Source organism: Littorina saxatilis, linkage group LG12 (assembly GCF_037325665.1).
Source record: "Littorina saxatilis isolate snail1 linkage group LG12, US_GU_Lsax_2.0, whole genome shotgun sequence".
Taxonomy (NCBI): Eukaryota; Metazoa; Mollusca; class Gastropoda; order Littorinimorpha; family Littorinidae; genus Littorina; species Littorina saxatilis.
This window is the reverse complement of record NC_090256.1, coordinates 3,673,122-3,689,582: the sequence shown is the minus strand read 5'-3', so window position 1 is coordinate 3,689,582 and position 16,461 is coordinate 3,673,122. Positions and strand designations below refer to the sequence as shown.

Below are 16,461 nucleotides of genomic sequence, written 5' to 3'. Positions count from 1 at the left end.
AGGACAATGCTTGGGAAGATGATGATGGCATTCTCTGGGTGGATGTTGCCTTTGACGGTACATGGCACAAGAGAGGATTTTCCTCACACTATGGAGTTGGCGTTGTTGTTGATGTTCTGACTGGGTATGTGCTGGACTTCTGTGTGAAATCCACATACTGTCACACATGTGCGATGAACAAAGAAAAACTAGAGGGGATGACCGCTGCTGAGCAACTACAGTGGAAGCAGCTTCACCAGCCTGACTGCAGCATTAACCATGAGGGATCTGCCAAGTCTATGGAGAGGGATGCAGCCTTGGAGTTGTGGGGAAGGTAAGAATACTGTTCTGATAGCCTATACACTCTTCCCTATATCCTTTATTTTCAAATACAGAATAAGACAACATGAATAAGGTTGCGCTAAAAAGTAAAATTTATTTAAAATTGTATAAAGCATGGTACATTGTGGGTGTTTGTTTTTGTTTACAAAGAAAGATGAAGACCAACAAAACACAACACAGAAGCACATATTTTTGCAACAAAACACTGTCCACAAACCCTTCACAAATACATTTTCTTTTGTTGAAAAATCATTAAATGTTCACAATGTCCTAAAGGATCAGGCTGGGAAATTTTTATTGAATCTGCAAATTTCAGAGGAAACCTGATAAACTTTTCTATTGAAAAGAAAAAGTGTCCCAAACAAGTTGGGATCAAACTCATTGTCACCGTGTGTGTGTGTGTGTGTGTGTGTGTGTGTGTGTGTGTGTGTGTGTGTGTGAGAGAGAGGGAGAGAGATGTGTGTATGTATATATTCTAACAAGTACAAGTTAAATGTTCACCCTCTATGAAAAAATCACTTTATACAGACTTAGTACACAAGCAATGTAAATTGGCACACTTTCCAGTAATAATAATACATGTATGTATTTTCTGCTAGGAGAGGGCTCCTGATACTCTTCACTAAAGTAATATCCAAAATCATTTTCATTCGTGGGTCTGCGTCTGTATCTCACCAGGACCTTGTTGGCCCATGAACCCCAGTCTTTTTCATATTTTTTTTCAAAACAGTAGTTATCCAGCCAGTACTTTACACTAAGTTTTTAGAATTTTTCTATGCTGCAGGTCTGTTGAGCGTCACAACCTCAGGTACAGAACCATGCTGTCGGACGGAGATTCCACAGCGTTCAATGCTCTGGCTGCAGCTCAGCCCTACGGTCCCACACGTCCAATCACCAAGCTAGAATGCACCAACCACCTCCCCAAGAGAATGGGCACAGCTCTCCGCAAGGCATCAAAGGATGGAAGGCTTGGTGGAAGAGGGGAGGGGCGACTAACCAAGGAAAAGTGTCAACGCTTGCAAAACTACTTCCGTAGCGCGATTCTCAACAACCTTGAAGATCAGCGAGCCATGGAGCAGGCGATCTGGGCCACTTTTTTCCATGTGACTTCAACTGACGAGGACCCTCACCACGACAGATGTCCAGCCGGGCCAGCCTCATGGTGCTTTTTTCAAAGAGCCAGGGCAGAAGGGCAACCACCACCTCCACACGCAGGGCACAACGGCACCGCCTTGTCCAGGGAAGTCTCGCATGCTGTTCTGCCCATCTACAGGAGAATGACAAATCCCATTCTTCTCAAGCGCGTGGCCCATGGCAAGACCCAGAACAGCAACGAGTCTCTCCACAATGTCATGTGGGGACACTGCCCCAAAGAAGTCTTTGTTGGGAAAGACCGGGTGGAAGCAGCCACCGCTGAGGCTGTTGCAAAGTTCAACAGAGGCAACTTTGCACTGGCACAGGTCATGGACCACATGAGCTTGCCAATTACTGAGCTTACTCATTCTGCTTTGGCCAATAAAGACAAGGTGAGGGTCCAGAAGGCGGAGAGAGCAACAGATGTGGCCGCTGTAGCAGCTCGTAGGGCAAGATGTGCTGGTCGTCAACGTCAGCTGGAGCAGCGAGAAGACCAGGAGGGGGAGGTGTACGGTGCTGGACTGATGGGGGATGGAGGGGAATAAGTACCAACATCATTTGAAGAAGACTCGGAACAATACGTGGACACACCCAGACTCTTTTTTCAGCAATGTGTCTTCATAATGTGTAGAGAAACACTTCACAAACTTTCAAATGCAATTTTCTCTGAATATGGGTTTTCAAGGACGGTATCAACGCGGGAAATGATATTTCGTCAGAACTACTTGTGGTAGAGTTATAATTTTTCTTTTACAGGAGTAAGATTTGATTTTGCTAGACTCTTACAGAGCGGTTTTTGTAAAACCCATCAAAATTTTTTTTTAGAGAATATAATATAAGCCTGATTGGGTATTTTGGGGGCAAAAATTTATATCTCTCAATTTATGCTGCTGAATTCGAACTGGGGTAATTTGGTCAAAATGGCTCTGTATAAGTCTGAAACTGATATCTGGGAGTAATTTTCACTGCATTTGAAGCCTGTAGCTTCAAAAATGTCTTTTGAATTTCATGGGGCGTGGTGTGTAATTTTCGTATTTTTTGGAAGAAATTGGTATTTTTTTATGAAAATATTACTTGCTTGGTCAAAAACTGGGCATGCAGGTGCTTTTTCATGCTTTCTTTCTATAAAGTACCCCTAAACTTCAAAGAAAACTTACAAATATTCAGATTTCATTTTTCGTGCCACCTCTCCCCTTAACTGTCTGGTGAGCTCCTGCCTCACATTTCATATTTATGTACAAGAAATTTTCAAAAATCTCGAGAAAGATTCAAAATGAAGTTCAATTTGGTTTGTTGTTATGTGCATGCATTGATCAGTCAATGACTTAACAAAATCAATGACTGTGCCAATTACAGAAGACCCCCCCCCCCCCCCCCCAACCTCCCAACAACTGTTAATATAGCATGACTTCCCTTCTTTGTCTCTGTTATTCTAGTGAGAAAATATCCCGCGATATTTCTCCGTAGGCCTAAAGTTCGCCCATGACCTAGGACAATAACTTGCGCAGCCGCAGAAACAAGAACAAGTCGCGTAAGGCGAAAATACAATATTTAGTCAAGTAGCTGTCGAACTCACAGAATGAAACTGAACGCAACGCAACGCAGCAAGACCGTATACTCGTAGCATCGTCACTCCACCGCCCGTGGCAAAGGCAGTGCCCGTGGAATTGACAAGAAGAGCGGGGTATTCGTTGCGCTAAGAAGGATAGCACGCTTTTCTGTACCTCTCTTCGTTTTAACTTTCTGAGCGTGTTTTTAATCCAAACATATCATATCTATATATTTTTGGAATCAGGAACCGACAAGGAATAAGATGAAAGTGTTTTTGAATTGATTTCGAAAAAAAAATTTTGATAATAATTTTTATATATTTAATTTTTAGAGCTTGTTTTTAATCCGAATATAACATATTTATATGTTTTTGGAATCAACAAATGATGGAGAATAAGATAAACGTAAATTTGGATCGTTTTATAAATTTTTATTTTTTTTTACAATTTTCAGATTTTTAATGACCAAAGTCATTAATTAATTTTTAAGCCACCAAGCTGAAATGCAATACCGAACCCCGGGCTTCGTCGAAGATTACTTGACCAAAATTTCAACCAATTTGGTTGAAAAATGAGGGCGTGACAGTGCCGCCTCAACTTTCACGAAAAGCCGGATATGACGTCATCAAAGACATTTATCAAAAAAATTAAAAAAACGTTCGGGGATTTCATACCCAGGAACTCTCATGTCAAATTTCATAAAGATCGGTCCAGTAGTTTAGTCTGAATCGCTCTACACACACACACACACACACACAGACACACACACACAACACGCACATACACCACGACCCTCGTCTCGATTCCCCCCTCTATGTTAAAACATTTAGTCAAAACTTGACTAAATGTAAAAAGGAAATCTTTTATGAAAATGGTGACGTTTGACTGGAAGCCAAGCCAATTTGACCTCTTGATTCCGACCATGAACCCGCTGTTGATAATCTGGAAGGTCGTACCAGAGATACAGATCTATCCCTGGTCGTGCCGATTCATAGATTCAACCTACAAACTGCGACCTCGTCTGTGTTCAGATCGTCAAGCAATGCGCGGAATGTTTTATTCTAAAGCCTTATGGCTCGTTTCGACAAGCATTAAACGGATGAAATTAACCACATACAGTTAATTTCTTCAGCAAACTGCAAACGCAGTTGGGTTGGGTGTTTTGTACAGAAATTTCTTCCACACGATAGATTCGCTGATTTGTCTCACGAAGCCCAACACGAACACAGCGATTGCAGAAGCAAACTCTGTACCTACACGACTGAGACACAAGACTGATAATTTCACAGCTGCACTGCCAACAAAGAACAAAGACGTTTTGGGTACTCACGCGGCCTTATCAAGTTTGACCCACGGACCAGCCATTTTTTCGACGGCCGGAGTCCACCGAACCAAAAACAAATGACGTCAAAGTCTCTTTCGTTTTGCGTGTCATGACGTCTTTTTATGACTGAGGAACAAGTCACTCGAAAGTATAAGTAGCTAAAAGTCGTGTGTTGTTGAAACAGCTGAAACACTCTTTTGGGTTGCCGTTTCAATGTTTAACCAAACAGTGAAAAAAAGAAACAATGTTCAGTGGCGAAATGACAGCGGATTGAGCATTTATTCCGGTTGATGAAGGTACATGTCAACCAACAAGACTAGATTTGTAGCAGACGACAAACAAACAAAGTATGTAGTACAGGTCTGTCTTGTGATGATCCGATGATTATGTCGTTATAAAATATCTGTACGTTGTGAAGACAATTCAAAACAAAATTATTTAGTTTTAATGCGTCACGGGATATATACGTTAGACCTCGCGTGGTATTTCTTCTCGACAAGGTGAATGAATACATGATGTCTTTTCCAGAACTGGGCAAAACTGGCCTTGCCAAGACTGACACAAAATATAGTTCTACAACTTCTAGGCTTGCGTTGATTATTCTGCCCATGGTGAATTTCCCATGCTTTGTTTCCACGTCCCATGACAAATTCTCCTTACTTTGGTCATGCCGTTACAGGTCCGATTCATCCATGGCATAGCGTTATATTTTGTCTCGACGGGGTGAAAGAATATAATGACGTCACTCTCGGCAGAGCCTCGACAAAATATCACACGATACCATGGATGGACGGAGCTGTAACTTATACGTACATATTTTAATATGTGTTATATTATGGTCCAGACAACTTAAATTCGTTTGTTGTTATGTTCACGCATTGAACAGTCAATCACAGAATAAATGCAATGACTGTGCCGATAACAGAATACTTCCTGCCCCCCCCCCCCCCCTACCTCCCAATAATTGTTATTGCATATTATTTAGAATTTGTGTTATAATATGATGTGTTGAGAAGTGTATTTTGTCACAGTATTATCAGTAAAGACTGTATGAAACTGAGAGTATTTTTGTGCATATTGTGAAGATCATGAAGAGACAGTTTAATCAAATTTCACTAAAAGGTACCAATTACCAACAATTACCAAGTATGAGAATGATTTTATTACTCAACTGCACACATATATGCCACACATCTGTCGCTCTCAGTAAAAAGAAGACGAGATACACAGAATCTGAAGCTAATCTGAAGCACTTAGAAAAGAAGATATGCAAATTAAATATACCGTATTTTCCGGGTTACAAGGCGCTACAGCGCATAAGGCGCACCCCCTTCTTATAAAAAAAATTGTAATCCAGTCACCCATTGGGCGCAGGGGGCCGATAGGGCGCACCAAAATTGAAAAAGCATACCGGTAACAAACGGTCGAAGAATGAAAATAAGCCGCACATCAAAGGAAGAATACAGAGTGGAAATATGTGTGCTCTGTGTGTGTGGCGAGATCAAAGGCAGGTCCATTGTGATAGCTGGGTTGCCTTGTTTATAGACACTGACCTTCTTCCCAGGGGTCAATGACCCAGTTTTAGCTATAAGAGGTGGTTCCCCTGTCATATCTGAGAGAGGAAACACTTCCTGCACCGGGGTCAGTGACTGAGTTTAACCTATGGGGCGGTCTCTTTGATGTCTTGAGAGGAAACTTGGCCAGGGTAGTACCTAGTAGCTGAAACATGCATTATCACAAGTTGTTTGACTGGTACTCAGGCGGTCTCTTTGATTTTTTTCGTATTTCATACACGGATTAGGCGCTTTGTTATACGCAGGGGTCAAACTTGAGGAAAAAAGTCGCGCCTTATGACCCGGAAAATACGGTACTCAGTAGTGCTTCATTTTTATTTTGTCGTCATCATCATGCCTTGAGGTGTATGCATACAAACATTATTTATTAAGGAGATTTCTATAGCGCATAACTAAAAGCACTATGCGCAACATTAATGCATATGTACAGCTATACTTTTCTTATACTCTACATGAAACAACATACACACATACCAGCAACCAGACCTGGGAACCCATACAATATCGCCGTATTTTGTACGCATGATTGTCTAGAATACGATCAGTGCGGTCAGAGAAAAAAAAATACGAGAAGAAAAATTCCTAGACTAATCTCATGCGCATCCCAAAGCTGATCCAGTATTTTGAGACATGAATAGTTTTTGTCAGTAAACATTGAAAGAAGCATGTGTTTTAAATGTATTGGTAAGCTTAATTAACAATGCGACGGATGTGTGTGAAGCATGTTTTATAATCATGGATGTTCAAATGCTGTGTGGAGTACGCTTATTTTTCTGAAAATACACCAAGTTTGTTTGAGAATACTCCAAATGCAAAACAGGGGTTCCCAGGTCTGAGCAACTGTTAACATCAGCACTGAAGTACAAATGTATCTTCAGTGAAAGCCAAAAAAAGAATAGAATCAAAGTAGTGGAATACTAAGACAGTAGGTGTACAATCAGAGTCTTTTATTCAGCTAGAACGCCCACATCTGCCTAAACAGTAAATTGATGAAAAGAACTCTGCATAAATGTCATGAAAAGAACTTCATAACTTCAGAAGCAAGAAGTATAATTGCTTCTGAAGTTATATTCATTTATTTTTTTAAATGACAAAATGAAATGAAAATAACTTCAGAAGCAAGAAGTATAATTCTTATGTTTTGTTTATTTTGATGCAACAAGGCAGACTTTTATTACTTTTATATATCCTGCACTGAAGGCAGAGAAAAAACAAACTTTACTTGTAATGACATACTGACCTGTGAGTTGGCTTAACTAATTGCTATCACCAACTGTGTTGGCTTAAACTAGACACTGGCTGTTGTAATAGGCTTCTCAACAAGCCTTACGAAACATGCAGAGGATAAGTGAAAAAAGTTGATACTGTTCAAAATCAGACAAATCTGCATCGCCATGGAGACTCGGTGGCTCCGTCTTTTTCAAGTCTTCTAAATGCTGTTTAATTTAAACACCCTGAATGGTTTGAACATCAAGAAAGCCATCAGGAATTAATTTCTTTGCTCAGAAATTCCCGATTTCCAGAAGGGAACTCTCACCCTTGCTACAATCAGGGCAACAAGAGAAGTTTGATATCAACCCTGGGCACTGCATGCTTCTTGTAGAAACATGAGACAAGCATGAACATGTAGTGTACAATCATTATTTACATCAAGACTTAATTGACAACACATTGCACTTTCATGGAGTTTTTTTTAACACCACATTTTCACTGAAAACCTTGATACGTAGTGTTCATGCTAAATATGTGCAAAATATCAAATGTGTCAGGTTCTAATTGCTTTGACAGAAGAAAATATCTAATTGTGTTTTATCTGAAGTTGCACATTGTAGATTTGACTTCAAAACTGCCATTTTAAAATAGCAATAGGTACTGGGTTTTTTTGTTTTGCAAACAGTATTTTTGTCACTTGCACAGAATTCAAATTCTGTTATTGTCACGTGACATAGCAAAATTGCCATTATCGACAACAAATTCAGCAGCAACAAAGATAACACTTGTTGCACAGAAATGCCAAACTGTTCATAGAGTTTGTTCCGGCATGACTGCCCACAGAAGATGTTAAGCAGGAACTTGAGGATACATGTATCCAGAAACCTTTGTTTGAGACCTACATTTCACAGTCAACCATTTATTTTGGGTGGGGATGGGTGTGTGTTTGTGTTCTGGAATACTCTACTTATTGTTCTTCCAGAATTTTCTTCAGAAAATTTGGGCTGCTATCCCTGGGGGTAGCCGTAAACACGGGGGATAACCGCGGTTATAAGCGAGGCAGAAGGAGTACGTGGGGCCTGACACGATTGAAGGCACGTTTTGTCAGTTTTTTTGGATTTGTTTGATTTACGTCAGGCTTTAAGGTAAGCTACCGATTCAGCAATGCCTTAATTTGTTGATCGATGCATAAAATGCCATAGAGCGGTTCATATTTGCCCGTAAATTACCCTCAAAGCTGAACATGTCGGCGATCGAACGCCGGAAATGGCTGTTCGATGGGTTTCGGAAGTAGAAATGTGCTTTATTTCACAAAATCAGCTCGTATATAACATCGGTTTGGGATTCTAATGGACGATGGAATCATTGAAGATGCAAAGAAGTGCTATTTCGGGGGGTAGAATATATCGACCGACCCTGTAGACGAGAGGCGGTCAAATGTGAGAGATGAGCGTACGCGGGGCTGCCGACCGCGAATGGGACAGCAGAAGCACGTGGGAACGAAATGTCAGAAAAGCGTTGAGTTGTGCAATAAAATGGTTCGGTGCATCATACGCGGGGCTGCCGACCGCAAATGGGACAGCAGATTCGTAATTTGTTTTCATCAGTAACATAGTCTTTTGTTATAAAATGTTTTGTTTTAATCAAATCAATCATTGGAACTCTCTCTCTCTCTCTTTCAAACTGTTTGCCACACGGATCGCCCCTATGCTCTTGTATGGTTCAGAGCTATGGGGATATGGAAAGTATGACTCTGTGGAAAGGGTCCACCTGTTTGCGTGTAAAAAGTTTCTGAAAGTGACAATTCGAACTCCAAACAACATTGTGTATGGTGAATTGGGAAGACATCCGCTGTATATTAACTCTGCAGTCAGATGTGTGAAATACTGGTTTACACTGCTGAAGCAACCTGATTCAAGATATTCCAAGATTGCATATAAAGCTTTATGTAATTTGGCATCGAAGGGCCACACAAATTGGGTCTCACATACATGTGCAGTCTTTTATGTTGTAATGGTTTTGCTGCTGTGTGGATGTACGGAAAGGTTGGGAATGAGAAGTGTTTCTTACAAGAGTTTAAAAGACGTTTACAAGATTGTTTTTGTCAAGAATGGTTCTCCTTTTTAGAATGCAGTGAACGTTTTGACATTTATAATTGTTACAAAACATGCTTGGAAAAAGAGAAATACATTGAATTAATCGAAGATATTAAGTACAGACAATACGTGCCTTCAATCGTGTCAGGCCCCGCGTACACCCTCTGCCCCGCTTATGACCGGTTATCCCCCGTGTGTAAAGGGAGTGTGTAAAGGGAGTGTGTAAAGGGAGTGTGTAAAGGGAGTGTGTAAAGGGAGTGTGTAAAGGGCGTGTGTAAAGGGAGTGTGTAAAGGGAGTGTGTAAAGGGAGTGTGTAAAGGGAGTGTGTAAAGGGAGTGTGTAAAGGGAGTGTGTAAAGGGAGTGTGTAAAGGGAGTGTGTAAAGGGAGTGTGTAAAGGGAGTGTGTAAAGGGTGTGTGTAAAGGGAGTGTGTAAAGGGAGTGTGTAAAGGGAGTGTGTAAAGGGAGTGTGTAAAGGGAGTGTGTAAAGGGAGTGTGTAAAGGGAGTGTGTAAAGGGAGTGTGTAAAGGGAGTGTGTAAAGGGAGTGTGTAAAGGGAGTGTGTAAAGGGAGTGTGTAAAGGGAGTGTGTAAAGGGAGTGTGTAAAGGGAGTGTGTAAAGGGTGTGTGTAAAGGGTGTGTGTAAAGGGAGTGTGTAAAGGGCGTGTGTAAAGGGAGTGTGTAAAGGGAGTGTGTAAAGGGAGTGTGTAAAGGGAGTGTGTAAAGGGAGTGTGTAAAGGGCGTGTGTAAAGGGAGTCACGCTACCCAGGTTTGATTTTTCCTTCATCATTGTTGTTATATTTTCCAAGCCCAGAGACTTTCACTGTGAGGTTGGGATCTTTATCCTGCGCATGCTCGCACACTGTAGTGTTTGGTCACCTGAAAGAGACTGTACAAAGTTGACTCTTGGAAATAAATTCCTCACCTAAGTTGGATTCAAACCAAGCCGGAAACGACAAACTGGGTAAAAGCTGGTCCGCTAAAGACTGAAGCTAGACCGCTAAAGACTGAAGCTAGTCTGCTAAAGACTAAAGCTAGTCCGCTGCCAACCTGCCTCCGCAAAAGAAGCCTTTACATGATGGTGGCACAGTAAGTTCATTTAATGGTATGCTAGTGTCACACGTGCATGTACACTAGTTGCATTGAAATTTTAGAAGAAACATTTTTATTTACAAACTCTAGTCACAATCTCATCTTGATAAAACAATGTAACCATGATGAATAACAACAGCAAGATGTTCTCACTTAAGTTGCCTCCACTTTGAAATCTGCTGGAATTCTTACCCACCAAGGAGGACAAGAAATGCGTTTTATTTAATTTTAGGTATGGCTATCAATTGGTTCTGATCTCATTTTCTATGCAGCACTCACATTGTCAACTGCAGCTCCATGACTAAATTTTTCAGAACATCAAAGGTATCCCTTACCAATCTTACTTTGCGATACTATTACTACTACACACACACGTACACACACCCGCACAAAAAGAGACCTCGGTAGTCCTGGCCTTCACAGCTAGCTGTGATCTAGAATTTTCATATTTTTTTCTGAGCATTCAGACGACACAAATGCATGTCGTAGATAAATAAGAATACTTGTGATGTTCTTCCTTAGCACGCCCTGAGGTGAATCTCTGTGGAGACTGAAGTCTTGCCAAAGCTGCCCTGGATAATAGATTCAACTCAAGTCAAGGGCCTGTAAAGCCATTGCATGATGACCTTGCAGAGTGCATTTTATAAAGTTTCACAAGACAGAGATCAAACTCAGCTGGACTTGCGAGCGTGTAATAGACCATGTTGGGAAATAACGCTGTCGTGTTTGTATGGGTTGTGGAAAAGTGAATACCCTTGACCTTGCTTTTCCTCTCAGTGAGTCAAGCAAGCCACACCTGCTCCTTGTCCACGTGTTTCAGACACACCCCTTGCTAGTGACTGGCCCCTGGATTGTTTGACTCACTAAAAGCAAGCCACACCTGCTCCTTGTCCACGTGTTTCAGACACCCCCTTTGCTAGTGACTGGCCCCTGGATTGTTTGACTCACTAAAAGCAAGCCACACCTGCTCCTTGTCCACGTGTTTCAGACACCCCCTTTGCTAGTGACTGGCCCCTGGATTGTTTGACTCACTAAAAGCAAGCCACACCTACTCCTTGTCCACGTGTTACAGACACACCCTTTGCTAGTGACTGGCCCCTGGATTGTTTGACTCACTAAAAGCAAGCCACACCTACTCCTTGTCCACGTGTTTCAGACACCCCCTTTGCTAGTGACTGGCCCCTGGATTGTTTGACTCACTAAAAGCAAGCCACACCTGCTCCTTGTCCACGTGTTTCAGACACACCCTTTGCTAGTGACTGGCCCCTGGATTGTTTGACTCACTAAAAGCAAGCCACACCTACTCCTTGTCCACGTGTTTCAGACACACCCTTTGCTAGTGACTGGCCCCTGGATTGTTTGACTCACTAAAAGCAAGCCACACCTGCTCCTTGTCCACATGTTTCAGACACACCCTTTGCTAGTGACTGGCCCCGGGATTGTTTGACTCACTAAAAGCAAGCCACACCTACTCCTTGTCCACGTGTTACAGACACACCCTTTGCTAGTGACTGGCCCCTGGATTGTTTGACTCACTAAAAGCAAGCCACACCTACTCCTTGTCCACGTGTTTCAGACACACCCTTTGCTAGTGACTGGCCCCGGGATTGTTTGACTCACTAAAAGCAAGGGTATTCACTCTCTCACAACCCATACAAAACCTACCAAATTATTTCCAGAATTTGTCTATTGTCAAGCCATTGCACAATGACCTTGCAAAGTGCATAAAGTTTCTAGACAATACTGAGGGCACCCCCTAGCAATGAGACATGGTCAGTTGTCTCTGTGTCAACTATCTACAACTGACCAGGTTTATTCTTGTCAAGGTTTGTGATGCATACAGCAGCCTAGATGTCCCCAGCGATAAAACTCAGCTGGATTCGATTCCCAGGCTATCTTCAACGCCTAGGTGTCCCCAGCGATAAAACTCAGCTGGATTCGATTCCCAGGCTATCTTCAACGCCTAGGTGTCCCCAGCGATAAAACTCAGCTGGATTCGATTCCCAGGCTATCTTCAAAAGTCTTCAGCTGAATCATGAACCCCGGGTTGGGGAACGAAGACGGGCGCTTGGAGCGGAGGAAGGTGAAGGCGTCATTGAGGGACATGTCCTTCGTTTTCATGAGGTGAGCCAGCACTATGGTGGCAGAGCGCGAGATGCCAGCGTTGCAATGAACCAGCACACAGCCTTTGGAGTCCAAGGCTTCGTCAATGAAGTCCAGGGCTTTAGGGATGTCCTTGTAGATGGGGTACTCCGGCAGGTCGCGCAGGTCCATGGAGAGGTACTTGAACTTTTCCGGGTAGAGATTCTGCACATGGGAGGCCACGTTGAGGATGTGAGTCACGTGGTATTGCTCCAGCAGTTCCAGGTTGTGCGCCACATCTTGAGAACCTGCACACACAAAAACACGGAATACAAGGTCTTAAACCTTCATTGACAGAATGAAGACACACAAAAACACGGAATACAAGGTCTAACAACCTTCACTGACAGAATGCAAAGACACACAAAAACACGGAATACAAGGTCTAACAACCTTCACTGACAGAATGCAAAGACACACAAAAACACGGAATACAAGGTCTAACAACCTTCATTAACAGAATGAAAAAACACACAAAAACATGGAATACAAGGTCTAACAACCTTCATTAACAGAATGAAAAAACACACAAAAACATGGAATACAAGGTCTAACAACCTTCATTGACAGAATGCAAAGACACACAAAAACAGACACAAGCACACAGACATAATTATGTTGCTTTTGCAAAATTATTTCAGCAAAACATGTCCTCTTTGCATGGAGAGCAGCCAAGCAGCTTTTTGTATGTGATCAAGTGAAGGGAGGGCCTTACGCCATGGAGAGCAGCCAAGCAGTTTTTTGTATGTGATCAAGTGAAGGGAGGGCCTTACGCCATGGAGAGCAGCCAAGCAGTTTTTTGTATGTGATCAAGTGAAGGGAGGGCCTTACGCCATGGAGAGCAGCCAAGCAGTTTTTTGTATGTGATCAAGTGAAGGGAGGGCCTTACGCCATGACAAGCCTGGCCGGATATGTGATGGTGAGCCGACCTATTTTCACGAGAAGGAATGCCTTTAAAGGTGGTCATCTACATTTTTGCTTTTTTTCAATAATCTTATGGTTAGATTTCGCTTAAAAAGTTATGTCAGATGATGAATGAACCATGGGGAAAAAAGTTATAGAAAAAAAAATATATATGTAAAAAAAGATTTTATTTTTGGGTAGCGTGACACACGCTTCCAATATTTTGTTTTCTGTTTGCTGAGAATATGTGCTTAGCCTAAAAATACTGACCAATCAAATTCATGTCACTATGCATATAGCCACACCCAAACAAGTGCAGCAACAGTTTGACACTGGAGCGCTGTCCACGCTTTTTTTTAAACGCACGAAATGCACAGGATTTGAGTGGAGTTTTGCGCTTGGCATTTTCCAAATAAGGATATCCTACTATGAGTACTACGCTGGAATACTACAATGAATTTTCAAACGGCTACACTGGCTTCGTCTTTCCTGATCGAAAGGGGGTGTATTGTTGACATTTGTAGATAATAGACTCTGCATTTTAATGGTCAAATGGCGATTTCGGTATAAAAATGTAGACAAGGACCTTTAAAAAAATTTTTTTTAAATAGATAGCCAACATACTAGTACTTCCTAAATACTCTGATTTGTTTAGCCTTTCCACCAGAATGTTTGACAATTCATTTAATGGTAACAAATAAAGGGAAACAATCCTGATTATTCTTGATCTTCATTATCTTCCCTTCACTGTTCTAGAATTCTATATGTTACGTAACAATGATATCGATGGTTAATGTTGGGTCACAAGGTTAATTGTTGCGCATGCATTGTTGTTGAGAAACGGACACCTTGTCAACCAGCCGTCCTAAAGCTTGTTACTGTTAGAAGATGTTTTCTTTCAATAGAGAAACCTTTCAAATGATCATTCGCCTGGCCTGTGCTATGATGTGAGAATGTCCACACACACATACGATAACACACCAGAAACAATCATTTTCTCTGGCCTTTCAAACTTCATACAAAGCCGGGTGGCTCAGTGGTAGAGCCCGGTAGCTCAGTGGGTAGAGCCCGGTAGCTCAGTGGGTAGAGCCCGGCAGCTCAGTGGGTAGAGCCCGGTAGCTCAGTGGGTAGAGCCCGGTAGCTCAGTGGGTAGAGCCCGGTAGCTCAGTTGGCCGAGTACTGGACTTGTGATCCTAAGGTCACAGGTTTGAATTTCGACAGAGACGGACACGGGTCAACTTTATGTGCAGACTCAGAGACGGTATCCATGTCCCACCCCCGTGTCACCACAGTGGCACGTAAAAGACCTCGGTCATACTGCCGTGACGAAGAATACGATGCAATCAATGTTAACTCTGCTTTTAATCACAATTTCAACGAGCAAACTCATTATTTAATTTTTAACCGTCCAAGCTGAAATGCAATACTAAAGTCCGGGCTTCGTTGAAGATTACTTGACCAAAATATCAACAAATTTGGTTGAAGAACGAGAGCCTGACAGTGCTGCCTCAACTTTTACAAAAAGCCAGATATGACGTCATTAAAGACATTTATCAAAAAAATGAAAAATACGTTTGGGGATATCATACGTGTACCCAGGAACTCTCATGTAAAGTTTCATGAAGATCGGTTCAGTAGTTTCTCTGAATTGTTCTATATATATACACACACACACCCTCACACACACAGACTAAAAACTTGACTAAATGTAAAAAGAGAAAAATACACACCAATGATCAAGCCAGGTAGAACTTCTCCAACCTGTAGGTCCTCCATTAAGCCTTGACAGAACCCCAAGCTGCCGAAACTGACCGACTTTGTTATCGTTCGCCCCTCGTCATCCTTCCCTTCCACCACCTGTCTCCCATCTGGCATGGTCACCACAGTGTCCGTTTTTCTCAGCGAAGATTTGTTAAACCCAGTCAGCTGTGCTGACAGGCCAGGGGGGGAAGTGCGCCCGTCTGAAGACTTGTCTGGTATTCGGAGAGGGGGAGGGCCTGACAGATTGAGAGGGGGCGGGCATTTGTCCTGGTAGCTTGGGTGTACAGGTTTGTCCCCGTCGGACAAATTGAGTGGGGGAGGGCATTTGTTCTGATAGCTTGGGTGCGACGCTTTGGGACTATCTGACGAACGAAGCGGAGCCGGGCACTTGTCTTTGTAGCTTGGGTGAGGGGTTTTCTCTGCTGCCCCCTGCTGCTTATCATCTTCTGCCATTGTTCTCGGATAGATTCACTGCAGCTCCTGGTAAGATTAGGTTCAGTGGCGAGATGTACTGTGAAACTGAAAAGACCGCAGCATAGTGGACTGGGACGACTGTTGCCTGCAATGACAGGAATTTGGACAGACCTATCACAAAGTTTTCATAACTTCTCTCTCTCTCTCGATCTCTCTCTCTCTCTCTCTCTCTCTCTCTCTCTCTCTCTCTCTATCAATACTGTTATCGTAATTTTGTATATATGTCTGCATTGATGTATCTGTTATCCACTTTTGAGAAAAATATGCAGTTTTGAGTCTACTGAATGTAAAAATGATTCAATGTTTTTGCTTTTGTTCACACCCCTTCACTAGGGGCAATGGCCTATGTGAATAAACCATCCGAATCCGAATCTCTCTCTATCTCTCTCTCTCTCTGCCTATCTAAATGAGTCAACTGCTCACAGGACATCTGAGTCTGGTCTCCCAGTCAGTCATGATATATTAAGATTGATGGTGATACACTCAAATCTCACTTGTAACGCCTTGCTGAAGTGGTTGATAAGTACACGTGCTGGTATAAATGACATGCACAAACTATCTTCGAAAGATAGCAGCGTTCATGGACTGACAAATTTCAGCGGAACTCCATACAGTACACAAAAACTCGGCATGAAACCGCCTGCATGACCAAATCAATACAACTTTAAGCATGTTAAATGTGAGACAAATTGAAATGCAACACCAAAAAACAAAGACAGCGCTAACCTTTTATAATCCGATGTTGCTAATATCTTTGATCGTTGCTGCACAAAACACGAATTCTGCACAGACTTGCAAACGAGTCGTGGACACAAACACATCAGTCAACAAAACACAGCCATAACTCGGAAGTGCAGTGCACTCTGACGAAATCCGCCAGTT

At 42.3% G+C, this 16,461-nt stretch overlaps 1 protein-coding gene across 1 annotated transcript; it reads right to left on the bottom strand.

Annotated features, from left to right (window-relative positions):
* Nucleotides 1-5,563: 5,563 nt before the first annotated feature.
* On the bottom strand, nucleotides 5,564-16,448 carry LOC138981082 (dual specificity protein phosphatase 19-like). The gene is made up of 3 exons (XM_070353910.1): nucleotides 16,306-16,448; nucleotides 15,075-15,664; nucleotides 5,564-12,689 (listed from the first exon to the last, which is right to left on the bottom strand). The coding sequence occupies exons 2-3, from the start codon at nucleotides 15,556-15,558 to the stop codon at nucleotides 12,286-12,288; spliced, it is 888 nt and encodes a 295-aa protein (XP_070210011.1). The 5' UTR covers nucleotides 15,559-15,664; nucleotides 16,306-16,448; the 3' UTR covers nucleotides 5,564-12,285.
* Nucleotides 16,449-16,461: the final 13 nt, after the last annotated feature.